We start from the raw sequence: 27065 nt of genomic DNA, 5'->3' as shown, positions 1-27065 counted from the left end.
TTACATATCAACCCTTATCAGAAATTTGATAGGAATTTTTTTTTTTGCCCATTTGATGACTTCCCCTTTTATCCTGGGTGTATTGATTTTGTTTGTGTAGAAGCCTTTGTTTTATATAATCAAAATTACCTATTTTATTTTCTGTAATTGCATGTCTCTTGTTTGGTTAAGACTACATCTACCCCTAGTTTTGAGGGACATATGGTACATAGTAAGCTCTTAATAAATGCTTATTTTGGGGTGGCTAGGTGGTGCAGTGAAATAGAGCATGGGCCCTGGAGTCAGGAGATCCTGGGTTCAAATTCGGCCTCAGACACTTCACTTAACACTTACTAGCCATGTGACCTTGGGCAAGTTACATAACCCCAACTGCCCTGCCTTCCCACCTCAAAAAAGCAAAAACAAAAAGCAAACAAAAAAATAAATGCTTATTTGTTGATCAGATGGTCCAACAGCATATCTTCTGTTTTTATGCTCCATAAATATTTGAAATAGTTGTTTCCTCTCCACTATGTTTGTTGAGGTAGCTAGGACTGAGAAGCCAAAATGAGCAATTTAATGGGCCAGGTGTTTTTCAGGACTGTTTGAAACCTCTCTAACACATATCGAAATATAATCTATTTAAGGAGGAAATAGAAAACATTACTATGCAAATAATGTTAACCAAGAATCAAGATAGTTATTAAATAATCTTTTTTTGGTCAAAAGGAAAGAAAGTCTTGTTAGATAGCCCATTAAATATATATATATATATATATATATATATATGTTAGGTAAGATAAAAGGGGCAGAGGGAAACTTCTATTTTTTCCTTTTCGTGACATCTCAGGAGTTTGCCTTTAACTTTTCCCAATTCCTTTTTAGGTAGGTGTTTTTTCAATGTCAGTAAATGCTTATTTCAAATCTTTATAGCTTTTCAGTCTGAGGTTCAAATTTGAGTTGCTTTCTTTATATAGATCAAGGACTCTTGAGGTCTATGGATAGATTTCAGGGGTCTGTGATTATAAATGGGGGGGAAATTACATCTTTTAAAACAAATTAACTTTTGCCTGAAATTTTAGCACTTATTTAATTTATGTGAAACATTCTAAAATGGAGTCCATGGGTTTCACAAGGCTGATAATTATACAAAAAAAGATAAGGAATCTCAGCTCTAGCTTTTTCATTTTGTGGACTATCTTCGCTTTTCATATTTACCTTCTCAGTCTTTTCCATCCTGCTGATCTGTTTATATCACTTTCTCTCTTGAGCACAGGTGTTCCTAACCTTTTTTGCATTATGGACCACTTCAATAGTCTAGTGAAGGCTATATGGCCTCCTCAGATTATTTTAAAAGCATAAAACTGGGGGTAGGGGAAGGTATGTATATATTTATAGCTATAGAGAAACATATCTAAACTTTATTGTGGCCTTGGGGAGAGGGAAAAAAAGAACAAAGTGAAAAAGTGGACAGCAGAGAACAAAAGAAAACTCACAAGGAAGCAAAGATGGACAGTTCTCAACACAACAATTATTATTTATCATAAGGCTTTCTTGAAATGAATATTATATATTTTGAATTCTCTTATGTTCTGCTATGCATAGGACATGCTTTTTTTTCTTTTTAACTTTGTATTTAAGTTCCAGTATTTAAGTTTATGATATGTTTGTTTTCTTTTCTCTATTCTCTATTTGTGTTCTGACTTTTGAGTCTAAAATAAAATTATGAAAAAGAAAGAAAAAAAAGAAAGGCAGGCCACAGGCTTGTAACCAGGGCCACTTACTGGTTCAGTGCTCATGGTCATTTATCTATGTTGGGCAATACAAGGATGACAGGGGCCACAGGGGCAATAGCTAGGGAAGGGGCAGTTAGGTGGTGCAGTGAATAAAGCCCTGGCCCTGGCCTCAGGGGAACCTGAGTTCAAATGTGACCTCAGACACTTGACACACTTACTAGCTATGTGACCTTGGGCAAGTCACTTAACCCCAATTGCCTTGCCTTCCCCCTTTCAAAAAAAAAAATAGCTGGGGATCTTTCCAAGTAAATGAGTTACCTCTACCATGCTGGGCTTGGTCACCATAACAAGGAAAAACAATGGTGGAGGTCCTCTAGTTAGCTTCTTGGGATTAAGCCAGTGAATTTACAATCTTCAGTTCATAGCTCTGAGGCCCAATATTAGAACTTATAGTCACCACCCATAGGGAATAATATAAAATAGGGGTCTAATTAATTAATCACTTACAATGTGTATGGGGGAGGTAGGAGGAAGTAAAGGGCTTTATAATTTAAAATATAAATACAACTTTAGAACAAAAAAATGTGTATGTGTAGTCATGTAAACATTTCCATATTAGTCATGTTGCAGAAGAAAACACCAAAAAAATTCCCCAGAAAATAAAATAAAAATGCTTAAATCTGCACTCAATCAGTTCTAAAAAAAAAAGCATAAAATAAAATGCATATAATTCCAAAAGAAACCAATTATTTTAAAATATAGTTATCAAAATATTACACAAGTTCATGCACCCTTGGTTAAAAACTCCTGATCTAGTCCATTGTTTTTATTTTACAGACGAAGAAATTGAGTCCTAGAGGTGATCTGCCCAAGGTCACACAAAATAGTAAGTGGCAGAGCCAGAATCTGAATTCATGTCCTCTGGTTCCAAATCCAAAAGCTGATGTTATGCATACTGCAGTATCAAATTATTTTTCTTACTGAGTTGTGCTATACAAATTGAAGAGAAAAACAAAATGACTCAAAGATATAAAGAATACAGCAAATAACTTGTGACATTACAATTTTTTTTATAATATCATTTATAAAATATGAAGGCTGTATCTTGCACTTTGAGTCTAAGATCTAATAGGAGCAACTAAACCACAACTGACTAAAATATCATAGCTTTTCCTCCCCCAATTCCCAAGGACATTAATAAGGAACTGTCCTTGATTCCTCAGACCACATCTCCTAGAACTTGGTAGAAAGTGTTAGTTAATAAATGAACCAAATGGGTTGTTTTGAACTGAAGGAAGGAGAAAATACAGAAAACATGGAAGCAGCACAATTCCAATTTTAGAACATTAAGACAGAACAGTCAACTAAAACATTTACAGAAGCACATATCAAGGGAACTTAAACATTTTATAATTTTAATATGTTTCTGAACATGATGTATAAGACCACCTCATAAACTGAATGCACTAGCTGCTGTCACTAGGCTTTTGGGGGTACACATGGGAAAAAAGATGATTTAAGCTGATAACAAATTTTGTATTTTTCTAGTGAAAATGCATAGGCTTTCTTTTTTTAAAATCTTACTTTTGCTGATCTTTTGTTTTTAAATTCCTTTATTTCCCCGAATTTCTTCCCTTATTCCTTAATTAGCAATGTCTCTTTTATAACAAAGGTAAAAAGGGGTAAGGGGGGTGAAGTTTGGCAAAACTAACCAGCCTATCAAGGATGTCTGACAACATATAGGTAAACAGGTTCAGCACATAAGAGTGCTGGACTTGGAAATCAGAAGATCAAATTTGAAATTCAGCTTCAGATACTTAAGACCCATGTGACTTTGACACAAGTAACTTAATTTCTTTCAGCCTCTGTTTCTTCATATATAAAATGGGAATAATAGCACCTCTCCCACAGGGCTATGGTGAGGATCCAATGAAAGTGTTTTGCAAATATAAATATATTTTGTGTGACCTTGGGCAGATCACCTCTAGGACTCAATTTCTTCGTCTGTAAAATAAAAACAATGGACTAGATCGGGAGTTCTTAACCAAGGGTACATGAACTTATGTAATATGCATACACACATGTATGTATATGTATGTATGTATATATATATAAAGCAATTTGCAATCTCTAAATTGCTACATAAATATCAGTTACTATTACACATTCCATACCTATAGCCCCCACCCTTAAAAAATAATGTACAACATTTGAGTATAATAATGTAAATGAAAAGAACAAAAAGGAATTGAACATTATAATATGATGAACAAGCTTGGCTACAGAGAGTAGCTGAGAAATTTCACAGACCTAATCTTCACATGCAATTAGTTTTAAAAATCAGTTAACTTAAAAAGTGGTTAAAATGCACCGAGTATCTCCTGCTCTCCCACCTATATACCCTCAGGTGGAATTGTTAATGAATTAGAGCCAAACCCAAGCAGAAGGAAAGCAGAGGAAATGAGTTCTGAGTAATTAGCCAATAATAATCAACAATTAATTATAAGAAGTACTCTCCAATAACATTAAATGCTACTGAGTTGTGTGGAGACTGCTAAAAAAGACAAGTGTAGGGAGGACAGAAATTGGTTGCTAGGGGAAAGTGGAGCAGAAGTTAGTAGCAAAACCCAGTACCTTTTTGAGGTGTTTTGCATAAACCAGGGACCCAAAAGGGATTGAAAAGAATCTCACACTTAGCCCCTTGGGTTATAGCCCTTTCTAGGCTGAAAGGTGGTTACTACCTCTCTAGGACTAAATATAGAAATTCCTGTCTCTCCATCACTATTCCCCAGCCGCTGCTACTTGGACTAAGAGATTCTTCCACTTTCTAACCATAACTCCAGTAGTGTTTATACTGAAGGAGTTTTAGTGGCAGGAGGACTTCAGTTCAAAAGGCAGATAAATGTCTAAGGGCTTCTCTAAGCAATCAGGCTGGGTATGAAATAATAGAACTAAATAGGCCCCAAGGCTGTAATCTAAAAGAACAGATAGACTTCTTCCTGTGGTTGGAAAAGGCTACACCAGGTCAAGACAAGTATCCCCTACATGTAGCGCAGAGCCTAACACACAGAACACACTTTAAAGTTAGTTGTGGAATTGAACTTCTTGCAATTCACATTCCTAGTCAGAATAGCTGAATGGTACTTTACCACATAATATTTTAAACATGTATCATAATTTGGTTTCTAAATTATTCCATATTCAGAATATGTACACTACCATTTATTTCTGATATGAGTTTTTAGGACAAAATATCACTCCTCTCCCAAACCCCCCTTTCCAAAAATACTTCCTAAAAAAACTAATTTGCATATTGCTTAGAATTTACAATAGAAGTTTATTTTTAAAAATGTTTACCCTCCAAAAGTGGGGTAGGTGTTGTATGTATGAAGGACTTGGCGTGAACCTTCAGAGTTTTCTTGTGATGTATAGGAAATAGTTCTGAGCAGCCAAAAACAGTTTTAAATTTCATCCAGATCTGAAAAGTAGTATGGAAATCTATCTTCCAGGTGCACAATTTTTTCCCCACCCACAAATTCCTCAATAATTAATTACGGGTATGGAGGTGTCTTAATTTCCATGTGTAATACCTAGGGTTCTCCTTATACATTATCCCTTGAAAACTACCCGATTTGAGGCATGTCATTTCCTTAGATAGAAAACCAGAATGGGTTTGAACTTAATACCCAGAATCAATCTAGGCATTTTCAATCTGGGCACCTTCTGGTGATCAAGTGGAGATACTACAGCCTTTCTGAAAGCTCTATTGTAATCAGAAGAATTAAGTGATCTGGTGTCTACTTGCCCAAGGAGAGGCTACCTCTGGGCAACTTAGACACTCTCCTTGTGAATAATTAACAATAGTAATATACTGCCATTTATGTAGGTTTAAGTTATTAGCCCATGAGCCTATAATTAGGCTTGCTTACACTGCAGAATGCCACAACTTTAGGTATCCATATAACAGGGTAATGCATATAAAATGTCGCAATAGATAGATCTTGCAAGCTTTAAGAATCACATATCACTATTTAACAAGGGGCAGCGAGGTGGCCCAGTGAATAGAATGCTGGGCCTGGAATAAGAAAGAACTGAGTTCAAATCCGGCCTCGGACATTTACTAGCTGTGTGATCCTGGGCAAGTCACTTAACCTCTGTTTGCTTTATATCACTGGAGAAGGAAATGGGAAACCACTCCAGTAAAACCCCATAGACAGCATTGGTGTGCTATGGTCCACCAGGTCACAAAAAGCTGGACATGACTAAATAACAAATTAACAGGAGAGCTTTGACCCACTTGGGACTCTGCTGGGTCATAATTAACCATTTACCTCCAAATTGGACCCCAGCTCCCTGTAGGAAGCCTTAAATGAATAGCATTTATTAAGCATTTATTGGTGTCACGCATTGTGCTAAGTTCTGAGAATACAAAGAGAAAAATCTAGTCTTTGCTCTCAAGTTTATACATTAATTGAGGGAGACAACACATTTAAAAGATTTCATCAGCATGGTTGATGAAAAATCCTGAAAGTCCTAACAACAGGTCAGATATAGAGCCTAGGGGGGCAGTGCAGATGGCAAGGTCCAGAGGACCTTAGGATGCAGTGGCAAGACAGATTTGATGGTCCTTCATCTCACCAGGGTTGTTAACTCCCATTTAATCCAAGTAGTGTGAACAGCCATACTGCTTTTCCTGGGTAGGATCTATGGGAGAAGGAGGCAAAATGAAGGCATGGGAAAGGAAGATGTGGGAGTCCACTTAGCCTTCTGGTCTTCCAGAGGAGCTCTGTTAAGAGTTAACCTAAATTCAAGTTCCTATATCTTTTAAATTTACTTTTTCTAGAGCTAGTGCCACCAACTAATTCAAGATGAAAGCTAAAATCAGCTTGTCTGGGCCTTCTCCAATACTTTCCTGCTTTTTGGTCAGTGCAGGTAGAGTATTGCTTCTGAGTTCATTCCCCCAGTTTGTACTAGCATAGGCATGTTAGATCCCTAGAGGTGTGACTGCTACCTCTGATTCTATGGATAACTCTGTACATGGCTCTTCCTAATACTATGGTTCAAAAGTCTCCACCAGTGTTCTTCCTATTGACCATAAGCCGATAGGCTTTTTTAATATCTTAGAAAAGACATTTACTGAAATGATGTAACAAAAAAAATTTCTAATATTTAATGCTTCAAATTTGCAGAGTGCTTTACAGATGTTATTTTATCTTCACAACAACCCTGGGAGGTAGATACTATATATAGAATAGGAAAAAAAAACAGAGGGAAGGCACTAGAATTAAAGAGGGGTTGAAGAAGGCTTCCTATAGAAGGTAGGATTTGAAATGGAACTTAAAAGAAGCCAGGGAGGTCAACAGTCAGAGCAGAAGAAGGATAGCATTCCAGGCATGAGGGACAAATAGGATGCCTAGAGTTGAAAGATAGTGTTCCATTTATGGAACAGCCAGGAAGTTAGTGTCACTTGATAGAAGAGTATGTGTTAGGGAATAAGATGTAAGAAGACTGGAAAGACAGGAGGGGACTACATTATGAAAGGCCTTGGATGCCTAACAGGGCATTTTGCATTTGCTCCTGGAGGTAACAGGAAGGCACTGGAGTTTATTAAGTAAGGGGTGTGACATGGTCAGATCTGCACTTTAGGAAAATCTTTTGGTGGTTGAATGGAGAATGGACTGGAATGGGCAGAGACCTGAGGCAGGCAAATCCATCATCCAGCCTATTGCAATAGTCCAGGTGTGAGGTTATGAGGGCTTGCATCAGGGTAGTGACAGTGTCAGAAAAGAGAAGGGGGTATATTCAAGAGATGTTGCAAAGTAAAATTGACAGGCCTTGGCAACAGCTCGGATATGGAGGTAAGAGATAGTGAAGAAGCCAGGATGGCCCCTAGATTGTGAACCTGAGGGGCTGGGAATATGGTATTGCCTTCAACAGTAATAGGGATGGTGGAGAGTGGGGGGAAGGTTTAGGGGCAAAGATAATGAGTTGTTTTAGACATGTTGAGTTTAAGATGCCTACTAGACATACAGTTTGAGATGTCTGAAAAACAGAGATGAGACTGGAGTTTAGCATGAAATTGGGGCAGGCTAGGTAGAATTAAGAATCATCAACATTGAGAGGGGAGGAAAATGAGAGAAAAGAGTATCAAGGAGAGAGTGATCAACAACAGTGTCAAAGGCCTCAGAGAAGTCAAAGAAAACGAGGAGATTAAGAAAAGGCCAGTGGATCTGGCAACTAAGAGACTATTAGTAACTGAAGAGAGCAGTTCTGGCAAAATGATAGGGTTACAAGCCAGATTGTAAGGGGTTAAGAAGAGAGTGAAAGGAGAGAAAGTGGAGGCACCTGTTGTAGATGGCATTTTCCAGGAGTTCAGCTACAAAGTGCAGAATAGATAGGGAATGATGATGGGAAAAGAAGGATCAAGTGAAGGGTTGTTTTTTTTTTTTTAGGATGGGAAGAGACTTGGATATGCTTGTAGGCAGTCAGAATATGAGGCAGTAGAGAAGGGGACTGAAAATAAGTGAAGCGTGGGGATGACAGAAAGGTATAAATCTATTGGAAGAGATAGCATGGAATGAGATTGTTTGAATAAGCACAGCGATTAGCCTTGGTAAGGAGAAAGGCCACTTCATCATGTGAGACTGGTGAAGGAGGAGAAAGTGACAGAATGCACATGAATGATAGATAAGGAGAAAGTTCATGGTAAATGGCCTCAATGTTTTCTGTAAAATATGAGGCAAAATTCTCAGCTGACAGTGGGAGGAATGAGAGCCATGAAGGTTTGAGGAAGGATGAAAAGGTTTGGAAGAGCTGCTGTGAAGGACAGTGAGTTGATAAGGAAGGCATATAGTAGGATTGCCTAGCAGCAGTGAGGGCTCAAATGAGGTTGTGTATACATTAACTATGTGGCTTAGTAGATAAAATGTTGGGCCTGAAGTCAGGAATACTTGAGTTCAAATCCAGCCTCAGGTAGTGTCTGTGTGACCCCAGGAAAGTCATTTAGCCTCTCTTTGCTTTGATCCACTGGAGAAGGAAATCACTTCAGTATCTTTGCCAAGAAAATCCCATAAGGGGTCATAAAGAGTCAGAAATAACTGAACAACTGAACAACAACATAAACTTGTAGTGAACCCAGTCAAAACATTTACATGCTTTTCTCCACCTTCATTCAGCCACATGTGTAGGAAAAGAAAGCATTAAATGGTGAGAGTGATCCAAGGCTGAGGCTTGGCTGGGCATAATTGGCAATATAAGGGAGCCAGGAATTGAACAGAGGAGGACAGTGCAGAGTTGAATTAGTTCACCAAGGCGTTGAGATGGGGAAAAGAGAGTGTCTAGTACAGGGGAGATAGACTGGGAAAGAATAGAGAAGTCAAGAGACTGGAGGTCGTAATACAGATAAAGAAGAGGGTTAAGTAAAGGAAGGCAAAAGAAGATGTGAAAAGCCAGTAGATAATGATTAGATGTGGGATTTTCAGAATTCTCAATCATAGAGTTGGTACATTTTGTGGGTGATGGTAAAAATGAGGGTATGACCCTTTTTGTGGATAAGGTTGTGTGGAAGAGGAGCTCATAAGATGTGAGTATGTTGAGGAATTGAGTAGTTAGGGTATTTGACGGAGAATCAATATGAATGTTGAATTTCACCTAGTATCAGGGTAGGAGTTGTAGATGAGAGAATATTTTAAACCAAGAATAAAACTCATTGAGTAAGGGGAGTGAACTGGGGGATGGAGGACAGGGATGATCTGTAAACAGTAGTTATCTGGACTTAGTTTGATAAATATAGATATTTGTTTGGTAGATTTCAATAGCATGAACCTCAAAGGAAGAGAGTTTACTGAGTGATAGAGGAAGAGGGAGAACCTAGAAGTAACAATGGGGAGTAAGGCATAATCCAACTCCTCTTCCTCAGCCAGTGAGAAGAACAAGTGAAGATACTGCCAATGCTGGAAAGGGTGGCCAGGGAGACTGTATAGGGGAAAGCCAAGTTTCAGTAAGAGCTAGGAGATGGAGTGGGTAAGGAAAAGATTTAAGATGAAGAGAAGTTTGCTTCTTATGGAACATGCATTCCAGAGAGCACAGAGAAAGGCTGGAAGAGTCAGAATGAAACTTTGAGGCTGTAGAGGGCATAGAACAGGGTTTGGCAGTAACTTATCATAAGATTTCCAGGACAATGGCTTACTGATATTATCTGGATTTGTAGTATATGAGGGATATAAAATGTGAGCTGTGTAAAGTGGTTCATGTCCTTCATTCCTATAGGGTTATGAAATCTTTTGGACAAATGCACATATACATACAGCTGAATAGCAAAAATTGCTGTCACTTTATTCTGCTACCAACAGAAAACTCACAATCAATATACATATCAACTCATCTATGACTTAGTAGATAAGTACTAGGGCGCTGCTGGAGGCATGTAAAGATGAAGCAATCAGTCCTAACCACTGCTTTTATATCGGATAAAGTTTAAACAAATAAATGCCAAGGCTAACCTTTAAAGGGAGAAGGTCATGAATTATAGCTTGAAGAACACAAGTACCTTGAGGTGGAGAGAGTTGGGAGAGAAGGAGCAGAACGTACCACAGTGCCTCCTCCAAATCTCATAATATATATTTTTGAGTAATAAAGGTTTTTAGAAAATAATAAGCAATGGATCATTTTAGAATCAGTGATGAGAACAAAAACGTAACCATTTTAGCTAGGCAAAACTAATTAAACAAACAATAAATAGTCGTAAAACCATTCCTTCATTAAAAAGCATGGTATGTCTAAACTGCAAACTACGCTGTAGAATCATAACATGACAGGACATTCAGCTTGTAGGCTTTCTTCATATCTTTAGTTCTATCCTATTTATAAAATTTTAAGAAAGACAAGCAGTCACATACTTTTTATACTGAATTTTCATTTGCTTAAATAGCAAAAGGAACATACATAAATTTAAAAAATATTTATTATAAAATTAAGTTTCAATGTAATCCACATTTACAGTAAGCATAAAAATCAGACTAATTTTAATATTAATATTTTAAAGTTTAAATTTAGGGGCAGCTAGGTAGCAAACCTGAGTTTAAATCTGACTTCAGACACTTAACACTTACTAGCTGTGTGACCTTGGGCAAGTCACTTAACCCCAGTTGCCCTGCCTTCCCCCCCTCAAAAAAGACAAAAACAAAAATTGAAAATTTAACACAAGAAAACTACCTTTTGAAGAATTAAAAATCTTAAATACACGATAGCTAATATCAAAATGAAAAAGTTAATTAAAAGTTAAATTTATTTCAAATATTAATTTCTAAACTAGTAATATAAAATTTAAGAAAAAAATAAGCTCCAGTAAAAATCTATACAATTTTTGTTGGAACTATTTAAATAAGTGTAAAAAAGTGATTGAGAAAGATCTTAGGTTTTTTCTGACCCTTAATAAGGAAAACAAACAACTGTTGTTGGCCTTTGGGGGAAAATGGAAAAATAAAAGGAGGCTGCCTGTCATTAAAAAAAATACATGACTAATATTAAAATAACAATAAATTCAGATATACTTTCTTCTGTATTTCACACATAAGGGAAACTTTTTTTTTTAATCAACTGTTGCTGAGAAAGCAAGGCATTACTGGGAAACTCACTTTATATAGTTTGAAGCTGGTAAACTTTTGGACCTTTTTTCAAGAGGTACCCTTGGTCATTCAGTGAACTGATGAAATTTTCAAAATCAGCAACCTGGAAGAGAAAAGAATATTCTTGTAAGCAAACTGTAAAACAAACTAAAATTCTTACATTAATTATGTGTGAATATCTGTTCAGACCTATGATTTCATTGGTATAGATAACTATAGCAGTAAAGAAACTCTTTCTACCAATGCAGGCTCCATATGGATGCCATTTGCTATTTCTAGTCTTAGATAGTTGCCTGAGTCACTGAGGGGCTAAGTGATATGACCAGGGACATAAAGCTAGCATATAACAGAGGCAAGATTCACTCCAAATCTGAAGCATTGGAGGGTTTGATCTTGGAGAAGGCACTTGAGAAAATAGGTCCTAGTGAAGAACACTTTAACTGGGAAAGATGTATGTATTTGTGTTGGAAGATGGGCAGACTTTATGATGTATTTAATCTGGGGAGAGACAATACTATGGGAAGGCACCATCTTTAAGAAAGTGGTGTGCTTCCATGGGCATCCTCCCAGCCCAGGAGAAGAGATATATGAGCTGGCACTCAGTGGTGATGGTGACAAAGACCCAGAGATGACCTGGGACAGCCAGTGAGAGAGAGACTGATCATAATGAGGGCAAGAAATAGGCTTCAGCTATTTGGGATACAGGTTACTGGCTAAGAAACATAAATGAAACTAGTTAAAAAACAGAAATATGAACCAGTGGAACAGCTTAAATATGGAAGAATCATAACTGAACTAAACAACCCAACCCCCAAAATGTTTGACAAAAGTTCAAACAAACAAACAAAAATATTTTGTTAGGAAAACTGGAAAGCAATTGGGCAAAAATTATGTTTAGGCCAATACTAATATCACATTCCACAAAAATGTCAGAATGGATAAATGAATTGAATTTTATGCCATAATGAAAGTTATATGCCATAATGAAAGAGAACCAAACCAGTTATACTTCACAAAAACGACTGGGGTTGAATTCTGTAAATTTTTTTTTTTAATTCTAAACACCAAAACCCCTCATATCTGAGTATTTCCATATGCACAATAGGGCACAAAAAATCTGCAAATTTAATGAGAATCTCCATTTTATGCCATTTGTTTTATTTAATAAATTCAGAATTCTATTTTCATAATTGTCTTTTGTTGTTGCTTTCTCTAGAACCTCTGTGCATTTAAAAAAATGTTTGAATAACCAAAGAGATAAAAGGAAGTTCCCACATATACAACATATATATATATATATATATATATATATATGTGTGTGTTTATAACAGCAGTTCTGGAAGCAAATAACTGGAAACAAAGTATATTCTCATTGACTGAGGAACAGCTAATCAAATTATGATATATACATGTAATGAAGTATTGCTATGTTGCTATGTTGAAAGGAACAGTGAATATTAAGAATACACAGGAACATGAGAAGTGAAGTGAGCAGAACTATGAAAAAATATACCCAATGTGTTATCCTCCTTGGTTAATGTGTTATTTAGTTCTTTGTGTGTTTTTGGTTTTTTTTGGGGGGGAGGGGAGCAAGGCAATTGGGTTTAAGTGACTTGCCCAAGGTCACACAGCTAGTAAGTGTGTCAAGTATCTGAGGCCACATTTGAACTCATGTCCTCCCAACTCCAGGAGGAGTCTATTCACTTCATCACCTAGCTGCCCTTTGTTATTCAATTTTATTGAACTTCTTTTCCCATGTTGTTCTTTTTCTTTCTTTTAAGGGATGACTCTGATTTGGGAAGGGAAGAGACGTATTTGGAAATGAAAACAAAATCCATCAATAAAAAATTTTGAAAAGAAAATAAACCAAGAGACAGTGAATAATTTTACTTTTGGTTCTTTCTGATATTTCAGCATTCCAGGAGGCACAACATGCTCCCAACCATTTCCAAGTAACCTTTAAAGTAGAAAATAAATAATAGAAATGCACTATAGCTTGAAGGAAGGGGTTGAAGTTTGGGATTTATCAAATTAAGTAGGAAACAAAATAAAAACCTACTACAAATTTGAACCAATACCTACCTTATTATATTGATTACAAGCAACTTCCTTTAAAATTCCATTATGGTTAAAAAAATATTACTGGCAGATAACTTTGAGTGGAAAAATCTCTAAATTTATTTGCTTTCTTTGTCCAGTTACTAGCTTTATGCAGTTCAATCATGCCTTACAAAAATGACCACCAAACAATAAACGGGAATACAAAACTGAGAATGTAACTCATGAGGTATGAGAAACACTCAATTTTATCCAAATAGCAACCAAATTCTTGATTAACCATCCTGATTTTAGTAGTAGACCACTAATATTAAATTCTATAGTAACTTATCTAATGTACATATTTTGTTTTAATGAGCATTTTGGCTTACTTCTGCACTACTTTTGACAGTGTGATGTAGTGCTTAATGCAATGGAGCTGGAGTTAGAGGTCCCACAGTCTAAAATTTACTAGCTGTGTGACCCCTGGGCTAGTCAGGCACCTTCTCAGAATCTCAGTTTGCTCATTAGTGAAACAGGGATAATAACACCTGCAGTGCATCTAACTTTGATTACTGTGAAGCTGAAGTAAAACATATATAAAATGTTTTGCAAACTTTAAAGGTGATTGATAAATATATTATTATGTAAAACAGCTTAGCTAAGAAGCAGTAGAGAAAGAGAACCAGCCGAGAGTCTTAAAGACCTGGATGCAAACACTGCCTTTGACTCTTACTGGCTGTATGACCCTGGGCAAGTCTCTTAACATCTTAGTATGCCACCTAGTTTTTAGGACTATAATTTCCGGAGAAGTTGCCAATATACATTGGCAGAGCTTCCTCACTGGGAGTTCTTTTGCTAATGAAATAGGTCTGATCTTTCCTACTCCTCACCCCTACCAAAAGCACTGTATAAAAAATATTACCTGAATGTTTAGCTCTTTAGAAATCTGTCGAAGTTGTTGATATTCAAATAAGTTATTATAGGTTCTTTCTGCAATGGTGTTGAGAGCAGAAATGAATCTTTTTGCTGCTGACCTGTTGCTCATTCCAGAACCATGTTGAGAACGCTCAAAATCCAGATTCCCAAACTCATCTGAGTAAGTTCCTAGCATACTAAAACAAAAGAGATTTGGCAAATATAGTAGGGATAAAAAAAAAATAGTCATAAACCTTTAGACTGTAAAAGACTACATCTTTAAAAAATGTTTATTCTGAACTTAGAAACTAAATAAAATGAGCATTTCCATATATAAAATAAAACAGAAAGAGGGCTATACACGAAACTGTAAATCCAGAGTTTCCTTTCCAGTATATAATAATTACAACAAGCAACTTTCAAGGTTTTCCTGCTTGTCAAAGTTTCCCTCTGGCATTCCTTCTCTTTGTTTTTAAATTTTTTTTTTAAGCAATTGGGGTTAAGTAACTTGCTCAAGGTTACACGGCCAGTTATTTCTGGGTGTGGTGCCAAGTATCAGAGCCCAGATTCGATCCCAGGTCATCCCGACTTTGGGGCCAGTGCTCTTACTCGCTGCGCTACCTGGCCGCCCCGCTCTTTGTTTTTTAAAAGAAAGTTTTAATGACCTGCTTTTTGGGGGACAACTTATTGTTATTCATCCTTTCCCTCCACCCCACATCCCCCAATTGAATAAAAAAGGAAAACAAAAAATAAAGTTATTCTAACAGAAGGTCAAGAATTTCAAGAGAAATTATGAAAAAAGTGGGAAGAAAAGGAGCTTGGCAGTACCAGATCTCTATACTACAAAACCTTAATCATCAAAAACAATTCTGATACTGTTTAAGATATAGACTACCTACTGGTATGGATATAATCCAAAACAAATCCAAATATACAAACATACATAAGCAAACAAATACAGTAGCCTAGTCTTTGATAAACCCAAAGACCCTAGCTAGTGGGGTAAGAATTCATTCTCTGAGAAAAAATGCTAGGAAAACTGGAGAACTAGAAAACAGTAAGGCAAAAAATAAGTGTAGAGCATTATCTCATATTGTACACCAAGATAAACCCCAAATAGATATATGCATTAGACATAAAGGGTAATATAGACAAATCAGAAGAACAAAGAAGAAATTACCTTTTAGATCTATGTATAGGGAAACAGTACATGACAAAACAAGGGATGGAAAGGGTCATTAAAGATAAAAGTGGACAATTTTGATTAAATCACCAAAATCAATGTAGTTTGGATTAGAAAAGAAAAACAAAAGAAACTAGGATAAACATCTTTGCAGCAAGCTTGTCTAATAAGCATCTCATTTTCAAGGTATATAAGGAACTAATTGAAATTTATTAGAATATGAACCATTCCTCAACTGATAAATGGTCATAGGGTATGAACTGACAGTTTTCAAAGCAAGACATCCAAGCTGGTGTAACTGTGACTTAGTCTAGTAATTTTGGAAAGTAATTTAGAAATACACTCCAATAGTTATGCACATACACTTTGACCCTGTGATACTAGTACTAGCTCCAACAAGAAAAGAAAAGAGTAAAGGGGCCTATATGTACAAAATATTTATAGCAGCTCTTTTTGTAGTGGCAAAGAACTAGAAACTCAAGGGTTAACAATAAATTAAGGAATGGATGAACAGGTTGTTATTTATGAATGTAATACTATTGTGCTTTAAGAAATGATGAAGGGAGGTATGTTTTCAGAGGAATTGGCAAGACTTATATGAATTAGTGCAGAGTGGAGTGAGCAGAACCAAAACAATTTATACAACAATAACATTGTAAAGACAACTTCGAAAGATTTAGGAACTCTGAATCAATGTGATAATGATTCAAGATTCCACAGTACCAATGAGGGAGCATGCTATCCACTGGGAGGCACCTGACAGAGGTAAAAGACTTAAAAGGAAGGTGCTAAATGAGACGTGCAGTTTTGGACATGACCAGCCATCTCATCATTTCCTAGTCAGTTACACTCCTCTGGACGAGTCCATTCATTCTGCAAGGTCACTTCAGCCCTGGAATTTACACCTTAGTATTCTCTGCCACTGGGATCCCTCTCTACCCAGAACTTCCATGTAAGGAGGGAGCTAAGGTTATCCATATTTTCATTTCCTACTTGGCTTCACTCTTCTGGATTTCTACATCTTGCCCTGGTGCTGGGTACCTTCTCTCCAACTGTTTTTTTTTTTGGTGTGTTGTCTTCCCCCATTAGATTGTAAGCTCCTTGAGAACAGGGACTGTCTTTTTCTTTGTCTCACCAGTACTTAGCACACAGTAGGCTTTTAATAAATGTTTATTGACTGACAATATTATTGACATGGACAGTTCAGAAATGTTTTGCTTAACTTATGCATATTTGTTACCAGAGGTCAAAAGAGGGAAAAATAAATTTTTGTCAATTGAAAAAAATTATTAAAAAAACATCGATCCTTGAGTGCTTTTAAAATTGTCACCTCCAGCATGGAACTCTTTATAATCCATTTGTCTTTCCTAACCTAATTTCTTCAGAGACATTACCACTTAACTGACAGCACATTGGATACTGAGGTGTAGAATCCAAATTCCAGACTTGTTATGGTGATGAGAAAAGATGAGCATCTATGTTCCATTTCATCTCTACTTATATTCCTTTCTGTTTCATCTACAAATGCTCTTGGGTTGATTTAGCTTAGCTGGGTCTTAAGCCATGTACTCTAAAAACAAATTTTTCCTTTAACTGTCTTATTTTTTACTTAGGTGACTACATACCTACCAATATGTAAGCCTCTACAATAAGCATTGGCAATACAAAGACAAAAAAAGAAAACATAATCTCTGCCTGAAGGAATTTATAGTTGCCCTTGGATACCATGTCTCTTCATTTCAGCCTCCTCATTATCGTAACTATTTGGCACAGAATCAGCTTCACTAACAACAGTGATAAAATACACTTTTTAAAACTTCTGTTCATTTCCCATTTTTCAGACTTGACACAGAGTTCCTATTTGAATGCTTTTCTGCAGCACAGAGGTAACCCTGGCTCACTGAAAACTATGCCTACAGAATGAAGACTTTACTAGGAAGCAAAGGATTTGAGTATACATCGGTTAATAGAATGTTTTGTTTTAAAAATAACCAGTATCTATCAAAAATAAATATCAAATCCCTATTCTATGCCAGAAATTGTATTCAGTACTAAGGACACAGAGACAAAAATGAAATGATTTATCTACTAAAAGATATTACATTCTTTGGGAAAGATTATATTATATGTATATGTCAAAGTACATGTAAAACATACAAAATAGGGGCGCAGTGAATAGAGCACCAGCCCTGGAGTCAGGAGGACCTGAGTTCAAATCTGGCCTCAGACACTTAAACACAAAAACTAGCCGTGTGACCTTGGGCAAGTAACTTAACCCCAACTGCCCTCCCAAAAGCAAAAAAACCCAAAACATACAAAATACAGGATAGTGATTTTGTGAGGAGACACTAGTAAGATGGGGTGGGGAGGAGGGGGGTCAAGGAAAGGCCTCGTATGACAGGTAGTGTTTGAATTAATTTTTGGAAACTGAGCAGAATAAAGTATAGATGTACAAACAAAGACAGTGCATCATTCTAATCATGGGGAAATTCTTTATGGCAGGACTGTGTATTGTAGAATAAGGCTATAATGGCAGTTTAGAGCCTGATTGGGAAAAGCTTTAAATGCCAAACAGAGTAGTATGCATTTGATGACAGAGGTAAAGGGAGCAACTGGAGTTGACTGAGCAAGGGAATACCATGGTCATGTCTGTGCTTTAGGAATATTACCTTCGCTGCTGTGTGGAGGATGGACTGGGAAGGTTAGAGACTTGAATTAGGAAGACCAGTTATTAGACTATCACAATAGTTTAAATGAGATGTGGTAAAGGCCTGATTCAGTGGTAAAGAGAAGTAGACAAATGTGATATATGTTGCTGAGGTTGACATAATTTGGCAAGTAATTAGATATGTGGGGTGATGGAGAATGAGGTGTCCAGGATGACTCTGACATCGCAAACCTGAATAACTAGATGAATGATGGTACCCTTGAAAGAAATATAGAGGTTTAGAAGAGAGTTAGTTTTAGAAGGAAAAGATTATGAATTCTCTATCTATAGAGGAACTCACCACAGAAATGATAACCACAGTGTGATGAAATTTTTGGTTATAGTGATCCATGAAGTAGTTAAAAATATAGACCAGAACTCAGTCTTATGTAACCCCTTCAACGGTGGCAGAAAGTAGAAGATACTAAAAATCATATGGTTCTTAGACTAGGTATAAACATTAATATAACTATTAGTATTTAATATGCAAACTTTATCCAGTAACTCACTTGTACCTATAATATAGGAAGAACTGAACTACTGTGTTTCCCCGATAATAAGACACTGTCTTAATATTTTTTTTTTGGACAGAAAAACACCAGAGGGCTTATTTTCAGGGGAGGGCTTATTTTAATGAACATTGACAGCAATTTTAATAAACAGGTAAATGTGAACAAAAAAATGTACCTTTATTCAATAATGAATTCAATAAAGAACAGGATGACGCGCTCACTGCTGCAGCTCTGATTGGATACAGCTCGGAGCGCGGCCGTGCGTTTCATGGGGGGGGGGGGGACGGTGCATACAGAGGGTACCGTAATGTAGCGTGTAGCGCAGGGGATCACCTTCACTACAGTAGCAATCTCAATAGGGCTTATTTTCGGGGGAGGGCTTATTTTAGAGGAATCTTACACAGTAAGGGGAGGGCTTATTTTCGGGATAGGTCTTATTATCGGGGAAACACGGTATATCCACATGAGTATTCTTGCCACAAATGAAACTAAAAGAAATGAAGAAATTGACACTAAATGGAATGATGTCTCTAAGGTCCTCCTACAATTAATTAATGATTTGGCAGACTTGGGCTTTATCAGAAACAAAAAAACAATTTGGAGAGGCATTTTGTTATTTTGTTTTTCAAGGTTCATGATAAACACAAGTAATCAGCTCATCATGAAATAATTTTAGCCTAGATACTAAAGAACAACTAATTGTGGAAGATAGAAGTAGAAAAGTTCTATGAAAAACTGGACTGGCTCAATAAAGTGAAGTTAATATATACCTTGCTAACCTCAGTTTGCTAAGGCAATGTTAACCAGGGGGATACCTCTCTCTCCACCCCTACCCAAAGAAAAATCTTTGGATTATAAGGCAAAAACCCCAAAATAACATTTAAGTGAATATCTATGCCTTGCATGCTATGAGAACTGATCTGGAATAGCCAGCAGCCAACCATATCTCTATTACAGAAACCACCATTATTCTAGTCTCCTATACCAGACTCTCTATAGTCATAGTTAACTTTTCTCTTTTTAAAACTCCCACATTTGATTACTTCCTAAAATAATGTTTTCATCTTGTCATACTAAAAGCACACAATGAGTATAGATTATTAAAAGGAATCTCTAGTGGCTTGATAGACCATATTATAATGACTTTTTGAGATTCTATGATGGGATACTCAGAAGTCTTATGCTTGCACATCATAAACGTTTTGCTTCAAAATGAGTCAAAAATGCCATTGGATATATAGCAAGCACCAAACAATATCATAAAAGTGAAACTGATAAATTAACAAAGAGGAGATAACTAATAACAGACATAGAAGTAATTTCAGAATCCACTGTTTCTGTGTAAAATGATCATTGAATGGGTTAGGGTTATAATGAAAGATTTAATTTTGTGAGCTACTTTTGGAAGTGAGACTTCATCAGGAGGTAGTGACAGGCTTTCCTACCTCAGGAAAGCAAGTTAAGGGTTGAAGTGGTATTGGTAGGCACCTTGAGAAACTGAGTCTTGAAATCAAATAGTCTATTAAAAAAGATAGGCTTGAAAGCATTAAGAATATTGCAGCCAAAGTGGTTAATGTCACAAGACCTGTATCATCATCCACACCACTTCCATTTTTTGTGAAAATGTCTCTGAGAGTTAACTGATTTCTAATAAGCTTTTGAGATACAGAGGTGAATGAAACCACTTTCAGTTACACTAATTAAATCCAGAGGCATCTTGTCAGCCTGCTGCTTTGTAGTGGAATCTGTTTCAAAAATATTTCTGAAGTTTTCAGTCTTTTGATCAGGCTATCTGAGAATGTCTATATGTCCCTTTTCTTCTTTTCTAAAGACTCTTAATCTTCCTATAGCTGCTTCAGGTGAGGGTTCCCGTATTTCATAAATATTGTACAGACTTTTATTTGGATACTTCAAAATCCACTATTATTCATTTACTGTTCCAAAAGAAAATGTATTGGTTTTTTTTTGCTTTTTGGAGGGCAATTGGGATTAAGTGACTTGCCCAGGGTCACACAGCTAGCTTTTGTGTTAAGTGTCTGAGGCCAGATTTGAACTCAGGTCCTCCTGACAACAGGGCTGGTGCTCTATTCACTGCATCACCTAGCCGCCCCTCCAAAAGAAAATGTTAAGACTGGCATTGCAAAGGTGTTAATTTCTCTAAAAGTGTTCACTCACTGAACTCTGACTTGAGGATGCTGACATTTAACACCATGGCTTTCTTCTTTATGACTTTATATTCAGTTTGTCTGACCTCGAGAAAATCAAGGTCTTCATAAGTATTGCCTTTGTCCTTTGTTCTATTTGAGCTCTGGATTCAAACTCAAAGATTTAATTTATGTTTTTCCTTGGTGTAAATGAATAAATTCTCACTTACTGAATCCAAATGACATTTGAATGTTGCTGGAAAAAGCATCGATGAAGAAGTTATTTAATATACTTTTCAGTGGAGCCATATACTTTAATGTCATCCATGTTTTTCAATTGATTAATATGATCTTTTGTTGAGATTTCTCTTTTATTTGATCATATTTAGTACTATTTAGTAGGGGTGGTAATGGTTTTAGGGCTATGCAGAACCATAATGGGCTCAAACTGTCTTTCCCCCAAATGTCATATTTTATGTTAATTACTTTTGTATTGGTGGCATGTTTTAAATACAGAAGTTTTCTTGTAAACACATTATTATGAAAATAGTTTTCACAGAAATACAGTGATTCAGTAGAAATATCAGGTACACATAAATTAAGCTTCTAATGATAAATGTCATTATTTAACATAATCTCTTAGCTTAATTTAAAATTAAAATCTTACCTGTACTTCATAATTTCAACTATGTCTTCTGCATCTTCTTTGGTTGCTTTCTCCCTTAATTCCAATCTTGTCCGAGCCTTCAACAAAATCCATAATATATTTTCAATTTTGATAGGTAATACAAGTTAATATATTTGCCCCTCTTAGAATAGATACAGTATCTTTATACTTTATGCATTACACATATGTTAAAGGTGTTAACTTCAAACATATTTTAGCTCTCATAGGTTGGGAACTGATCATCTAAAATAGTATTATAGCAACAGTATGACACTTCCACTAAGTCCTACTCTGAGTGTTCATCACAGTGTGAAGATGACCTTTTGCTTGTCAAAGGCTATGCAGGAGGAGTACAGCTGGTGGCAGGTCTACTGAAGTGGAAAGGTGTCAAGTACGAACACATAATGGCTTATAATATTTCTTGTCAGTGATCAGCCTAGCCTAAGGTCAAAGAAGTTCATCAGAAGTGTTTACCAAGTAAAAGACAAAATTTTCAGCCCCAGGAATCACAAAGATTATCTTATATGGTGTGGAAGTGTTCTGAACTGTATCAATGAAAGGGGTACTCATATGGATAACATCATGGATCCTTGAAGTACTTAAGTATGAAACCATCAAAGTAAAATATGCAGAATGCAAAAAAAGTATTTTAAATGTAATTACTTTGAAGTTAAGGTCTTAATTGTCTTCCTTGTGTTTTACTTTAAGTAACACCAGCCAACACAAGGCCCTAATTCTTTAAATAACAAAGTTACTTTTTGATTATTAGAAGTATAAGTCTTCCATTATCTATGCTAGAACTATCAAGTTTTAGAATAAAATACTGGACATTCTTTTTTTTTTTTTTTGGTTTTTGGAGGGCAAATGGGATTAAGTGATTTGCCCAAGGTCATATGGCTAGTTTGTGTTAAGTGTCTGAGGCTGCATTTGAACTCAGGTCCTCTTGACTCTAGGGCCGGTGCTCTATTCACTGCGCCACCTAGCCACCAATACTGGACATTTTTTTTTAAAGCAATTGGGGTTAAAAGTAACTTGCTCAAGGTTACACAGCCAGGTGTTTCGGGGTGGGTGCTAAGTGTCTGAGCCCGGATTTGATCCCCAGGTCATCCCGACACTGGGGCCAGTGCTCTTACTCGCTGTGCTACCTGGCTGCCCCAATACTGGACATGTTTAACCTATGATTTTCATATGTATAACTTTTGGTAGTTTGGAATTCTAGAATACTTTATATCCTTTTCCTAGATACTTCAAAAAGAGATTATGGTACTGTCAAATCTTCAAAGAATGCAGTGAGTTAATAAGCAATCCTAGTGGCTGGAATGAACTGACAGTAGTGGAAGACATAAAGAAATTGGTTCATCAGCATGGTGTATTCAATAGATCTACTAAAGGACTTATAACCTTTATTTTCTGATTGTATACTTCATGAAGTATCCAAGTGCCTGTTCATGAAAGACACCAAATCTGCTTCTAAAACTAATACAGTACAGCAAAACTGTAATAAAACTAAAGAAATAAAAACTATTAAAATATTTACAACTGAAAATGACCTCTGTCAGACGAATTAGTGACTCCAACTGCCTTGTGGTAATTGGTGTACCATTTAATCGCTGAGTCTGTTTTCGAAGCTCAAGATAAAAATCTTGAAGAATTTGAGCAGCTTCTGGAGATAACTTTGGATGAACATACTGCCGAGAATATCCAACATACTTTCTCAATAAATGATGTGGAATTGGATCTATGTTTTCTCCAGGAGAAACCTAAAGCAATGATTCAAGTATATGGATTATAGACATGTAGATAAAATAGAAAGATTACTAAAAATAATTTATCAAATATTTAAAATTTCTAGATATTAAGTCTTAAAATGGAGATTCTCAAAATGTTGGAGCTTCGTCATTCTGGATAAAACTGATACTAGCCTTAACCCTCACATAACACATGAAGAAAAAAGTATAGAACATGATAAGTGTATATAATATAAATGCAATATAAAAAAATTATTAATTTCTTACATCTCAACATAAACAGAAGAAAAAGACTGAAGAGGAAACATATTCATGAGGTAATGTCTACCTTTAGTCTTTCAGATAAAGGTTTATCAGAAATGACTTCAAGCAAAGAGGTGTTTGAATCCTGACTATTCATACGAGATACTGTGGCACTCGAAATTGTTATCTTCTTTCCAGCTCTCATTGCCATCACGTGTTCAGAAAGTAAATGGTCATGATCCTCATTTGGAGTATCCAGCAGGATAAATACCAAATCAAATCTGGATAACAGAGCACTTCCAATTCTAGAAGGTAAACAAACAACAAAAAAAAAAACAAGAACTAGAAAATCTACAAACCTGTTTCCCATATTATGCAAAAAAAAATTAAGAAATAAAATTTTAAGTTAACAAAAGAATGAGAGATTTCATTTTTAAGATCAATTAGCAAATACAGCATTAAGTCCAAAGTAAAGGTCAGCAATTTCTGACATACAGGCCATTGGCTCATGAAGTCTTCTTTTCCTATTTGATATATTAATGAAATGGGCATTATTTACTACTTCCTTCTCTCCTCTCCTCACCCCAGCATCCCTTAATTATTACTACTTTGCATCCAACCTTACACTTGACACATCTTTCCTTGGAAGGACCAGTGTCCACAACTCAAATTCCATCTTTCACCACATCTTTTTCTGGTCCATCTCTTAATAGGATGATGAGGGAGCCCTTTTTAGCACCACCAAAAGCATAGCTGAAGTCAAGAATCCACCATTTAGAAAAATAAAATAAAATAAAATTGGTCACAAATGACCTTTATTAGAAAAAAAAAAACCTGCCATTTTATTGAGTCATTAACTGTTAATACTTACTTTAAATTTTCAGAAACAGTTTTGGCTTTATTATAGTGTCCCCCAACTGGATTTGCTGCAGCAATAATTGAAGTTCTTGCTGGGAGGTTGCATACAATGCCAGCTTTAGCAAGGCTAATGCTCTGCTGTTCCATAGCTTCTAACAAGGCTTGATGCTGATTCCCCATCTTATCAAATTCATCTATTCCACAAATACCTGTAATTAAAGTAAAGTCCTAGATTAAAGGAATAACTTATTGTAGCATTTTTCTTAAGCAAAAATAAGAAAAACTAATAAATATAAACATATAACTAGATCATGTTTTAAAAACAAATGCATAATCAATAACCTAGTACTTTACCCATAACACATTAAATCTAAGTATTTCAAGTTGAAACATATCTCTTTAAATATCTACAATTTCACAATAAATGATCAACTAGTTTCTGGCAGTTTGAAGTATAAAAAAATCATATAGTAAACATTATAGTCATCATGAAGAAAATTTTTTTAGAAATTTATTTTTCGTTTTCAACATTCAGTTTTATATAAGACTTTTAAGTTCTAAAATTTTCCCCCTTCTTCTTTTCCTTCCTCCCCATAACAGCATGCAATATGATATAGGCTATGCAGTACAATTATATATATGTTTTATATATAATTATAATATAATTTTTTTTTAAAGCAATTGGGGTTAAGTAACTTGCTCAAGGTTACACAGCCAGTTATTTTGTGTGGGCGCCAAGTATCTGAGGCCAGGACTGATCCCAGGTCTCCCAACGCCGGGGCCAGCACTCTTACTCACTGTACCACCTGGCCGCCCCCATGTACAATTATATTAAACATATTTCCACATTAATCATGTCGTGAAAGAAGAATCAGAACAAAAGGGAAAAAACACGAGAAAGAAAAAACATTAAAACAATAAAAAGAGAAAATAGTGTGCTTCGATCTGCATTCAGCCTCTATAGTTCTTTCTCTAGATGTGGATAGCATTTCCATCATGAGTCTTTTGGAATTGTCTTAGATTTCACTGCATTGCTCAGAAGAGCTAAGTCTAACAAAGTTGGTCATTGCACAATGTTGCTGTTACTGTATACAATGCGCTCCTGGTTCTGTTCACTTCATTCAGCATCAGTTCATGCAAGTCTTTTCCAGGTTTTCCTGAAATCCACCTGCTCACCATTTCTTATGGAACAATAGTATTCCATTACATTAATATACCACAACTTGTTAAGCCATTCCCCAATTTATGGGTATTCTCTCAATTTCAATTTCTTTGCCAACACAAAGAGAGCTGCTATAAATATTTTTGTACATGTGGATCTTTCCCCCTTTTTAACGATCTCTTTGGGATACAGACCTAGAATTGGTATTGCTGGGTCAAAGGGTATGCAGTTTTATAATTCTTTGGGAATAGTTCCAAATTGTTCTCCAGAACGACTGGATCAGTTCACAACTCCACCAACAATGATTCATCAATGTTCCAATTTTCCCACATCTTCTCCAACGCTTATCATTTCCCTGTTTTGATGAAGAGAATTGTTGTCCATACTACAGCTAAACACAAATGTTACATAACACCAACATCACTCATAACAAACTACTTACTGTACATTGTACTATCAAAGTTCAATTCAAAAAGTGCTTAAAAGGCATCTAACTAAAATACCAAATAATTTGCTGTGTGCTTTTAAAAATTATTTAATTTTGGGGCGGCCAGGTGGCGCAGTGAGTAAGAGCGCCGGCCCCAGAGTCAGGAGACCTGAGGTCGGTTCCGGCCTCAGATAATTAGCACCCACACAAAATAACTGGCCGTGTAACCTTGAGCAAGTTACTTAAACCCAATTGCATTAAAAAAATTATTTAATTTTCAGAACTGAATTTGGAGTCACAGGAGCTGGGTTCACATACTAGACCTGACATTTAATACCTGTGTGATCTTAAGAAAGTGACTTGGGAACAGCTAGGTGGCATAGTGAGTAAAATACTGACTCTGAAGTCAGGAGGACCCGAGTTCAAATCTGGCCTCAGACACTTGACATTTAACTAGCTATATCACCTTGGGCAAGTCACTTAACCCCAATTGCCCTGCCTCCCCACCTCAAAAAAAAAAGTAACAACCCTTGGACTTTAGTTTCCTCTTGTGCAAAACGAGAAGATAAAGGGCTCTTCCAATTCTAACAATGACTATTTATGATAAAACTGCTACTTTTGATATAAATGATTCTAGATGCTGGTAAGTTAAATGTTTCTGGTAGTTAATATAGCTTATCATAAGTAAAAGTTATCCACACAACTACTGTCCTCAAGGTTTTTATATGTAGCTATTCTGAAGAGTTACTGTGAATAATTTTTATTTGGGAATTACTGAAGAAGTGAATGCTATGGGCAGCACAATTTAGATAATGTTAAGGGATTATTTATAAGATAATGGTTTGGGAGACAAAATGGCAGAGATAAGGTAAGGATTTGCCCAAGCTCTCTATCAAACTCCTCCAAATACCTTTAAATAATAACTCAAAACAAATTCTAGAGCCAGAAAACACAAAAGGATAGAAAGAAACCATTTTCCAGCCCAAGACAACCTAGAAGGTTGGCAGGAAAGGTCTGTTGCACCAGGGTGAGAGTGCAGCACAGTCCAGCAGAGACCTGGCCCCAGCAAACCATCTCCTTGGGGAGGTGGCTAAATCAGTGGCAGCAGCGGCAGTTTC

The 27065-nt window shown here is 36.2% G+C and overlaps 1 protein-coding gene across 8 annotated transcripts in view; it reads right to left on the bottom strand.

Annotated features, from left to right (window-relative positions):
- Positions 1–653: 653 nt before the first annotated feature.
- The window catches only part of MCM8 (minichromosome maintenance 8 homologous recombination repair factor), a 77116-nt gene continuing 50704 nt past the window's right edge, over positions 654–27065 (bottom strand). For 3 of the 8 annotated variants that reach the window (XM_069062786.1, XM_069062781.1, XM_069062788.1), the window contains 6 exons: positions 24372–24567; positions 23586–23805; positions 23060–23269; positions 21510–21586; positions 14304–14493; positions 10610–11444 (listed from right to left, as the gene is read on the bottom strand). In XM_069062786.1, the coding sequence (XP_068918887.1) occupies positions 11352–11444; positions 14304–14493; positions 21510–21586; positions 23060–23269; positions 23586–23805; positions 24372–24567 (986 nt within the window). In that variant the 3' untranslated portion in view covers positions 10610–11351. Of the gene's footprint in view, positions 3720–4999; positions 6420–8025; positions 10574–10609; positions 11445–14303; positions 14494–21509; positions 21587–23059; positions 23270–23585; positions 23806–24371; positions 24568–27065 lie in introns of those variants that run through there. The other 5 variants (XM_069062784.1, XM_069062783.1, XM_069062785.1 and 2 more) reach the window with 5 other exon arrangements.

This window comes from Petaurus breviceps, unplaced genomic scaffold (assembly GCF_028583685.1).
Source record: "Petaurus breviceps papuanus isolate PSGF00001 unplaced genomic scaffold, PetGlider_PUasm1.0 90504, whole genome shotgun sequence".
NCBI lineage: Eukaryota > Metazoa > Chordata > Mammalia > Diprotodontia > Petauridae > Petaurus > Petaurus breviceps.
The sequence above is the reverse complement of the archived record's forward strand: the minus strand, read 5'-3'. Positions and strand labels throughout refer to the sequence as shown.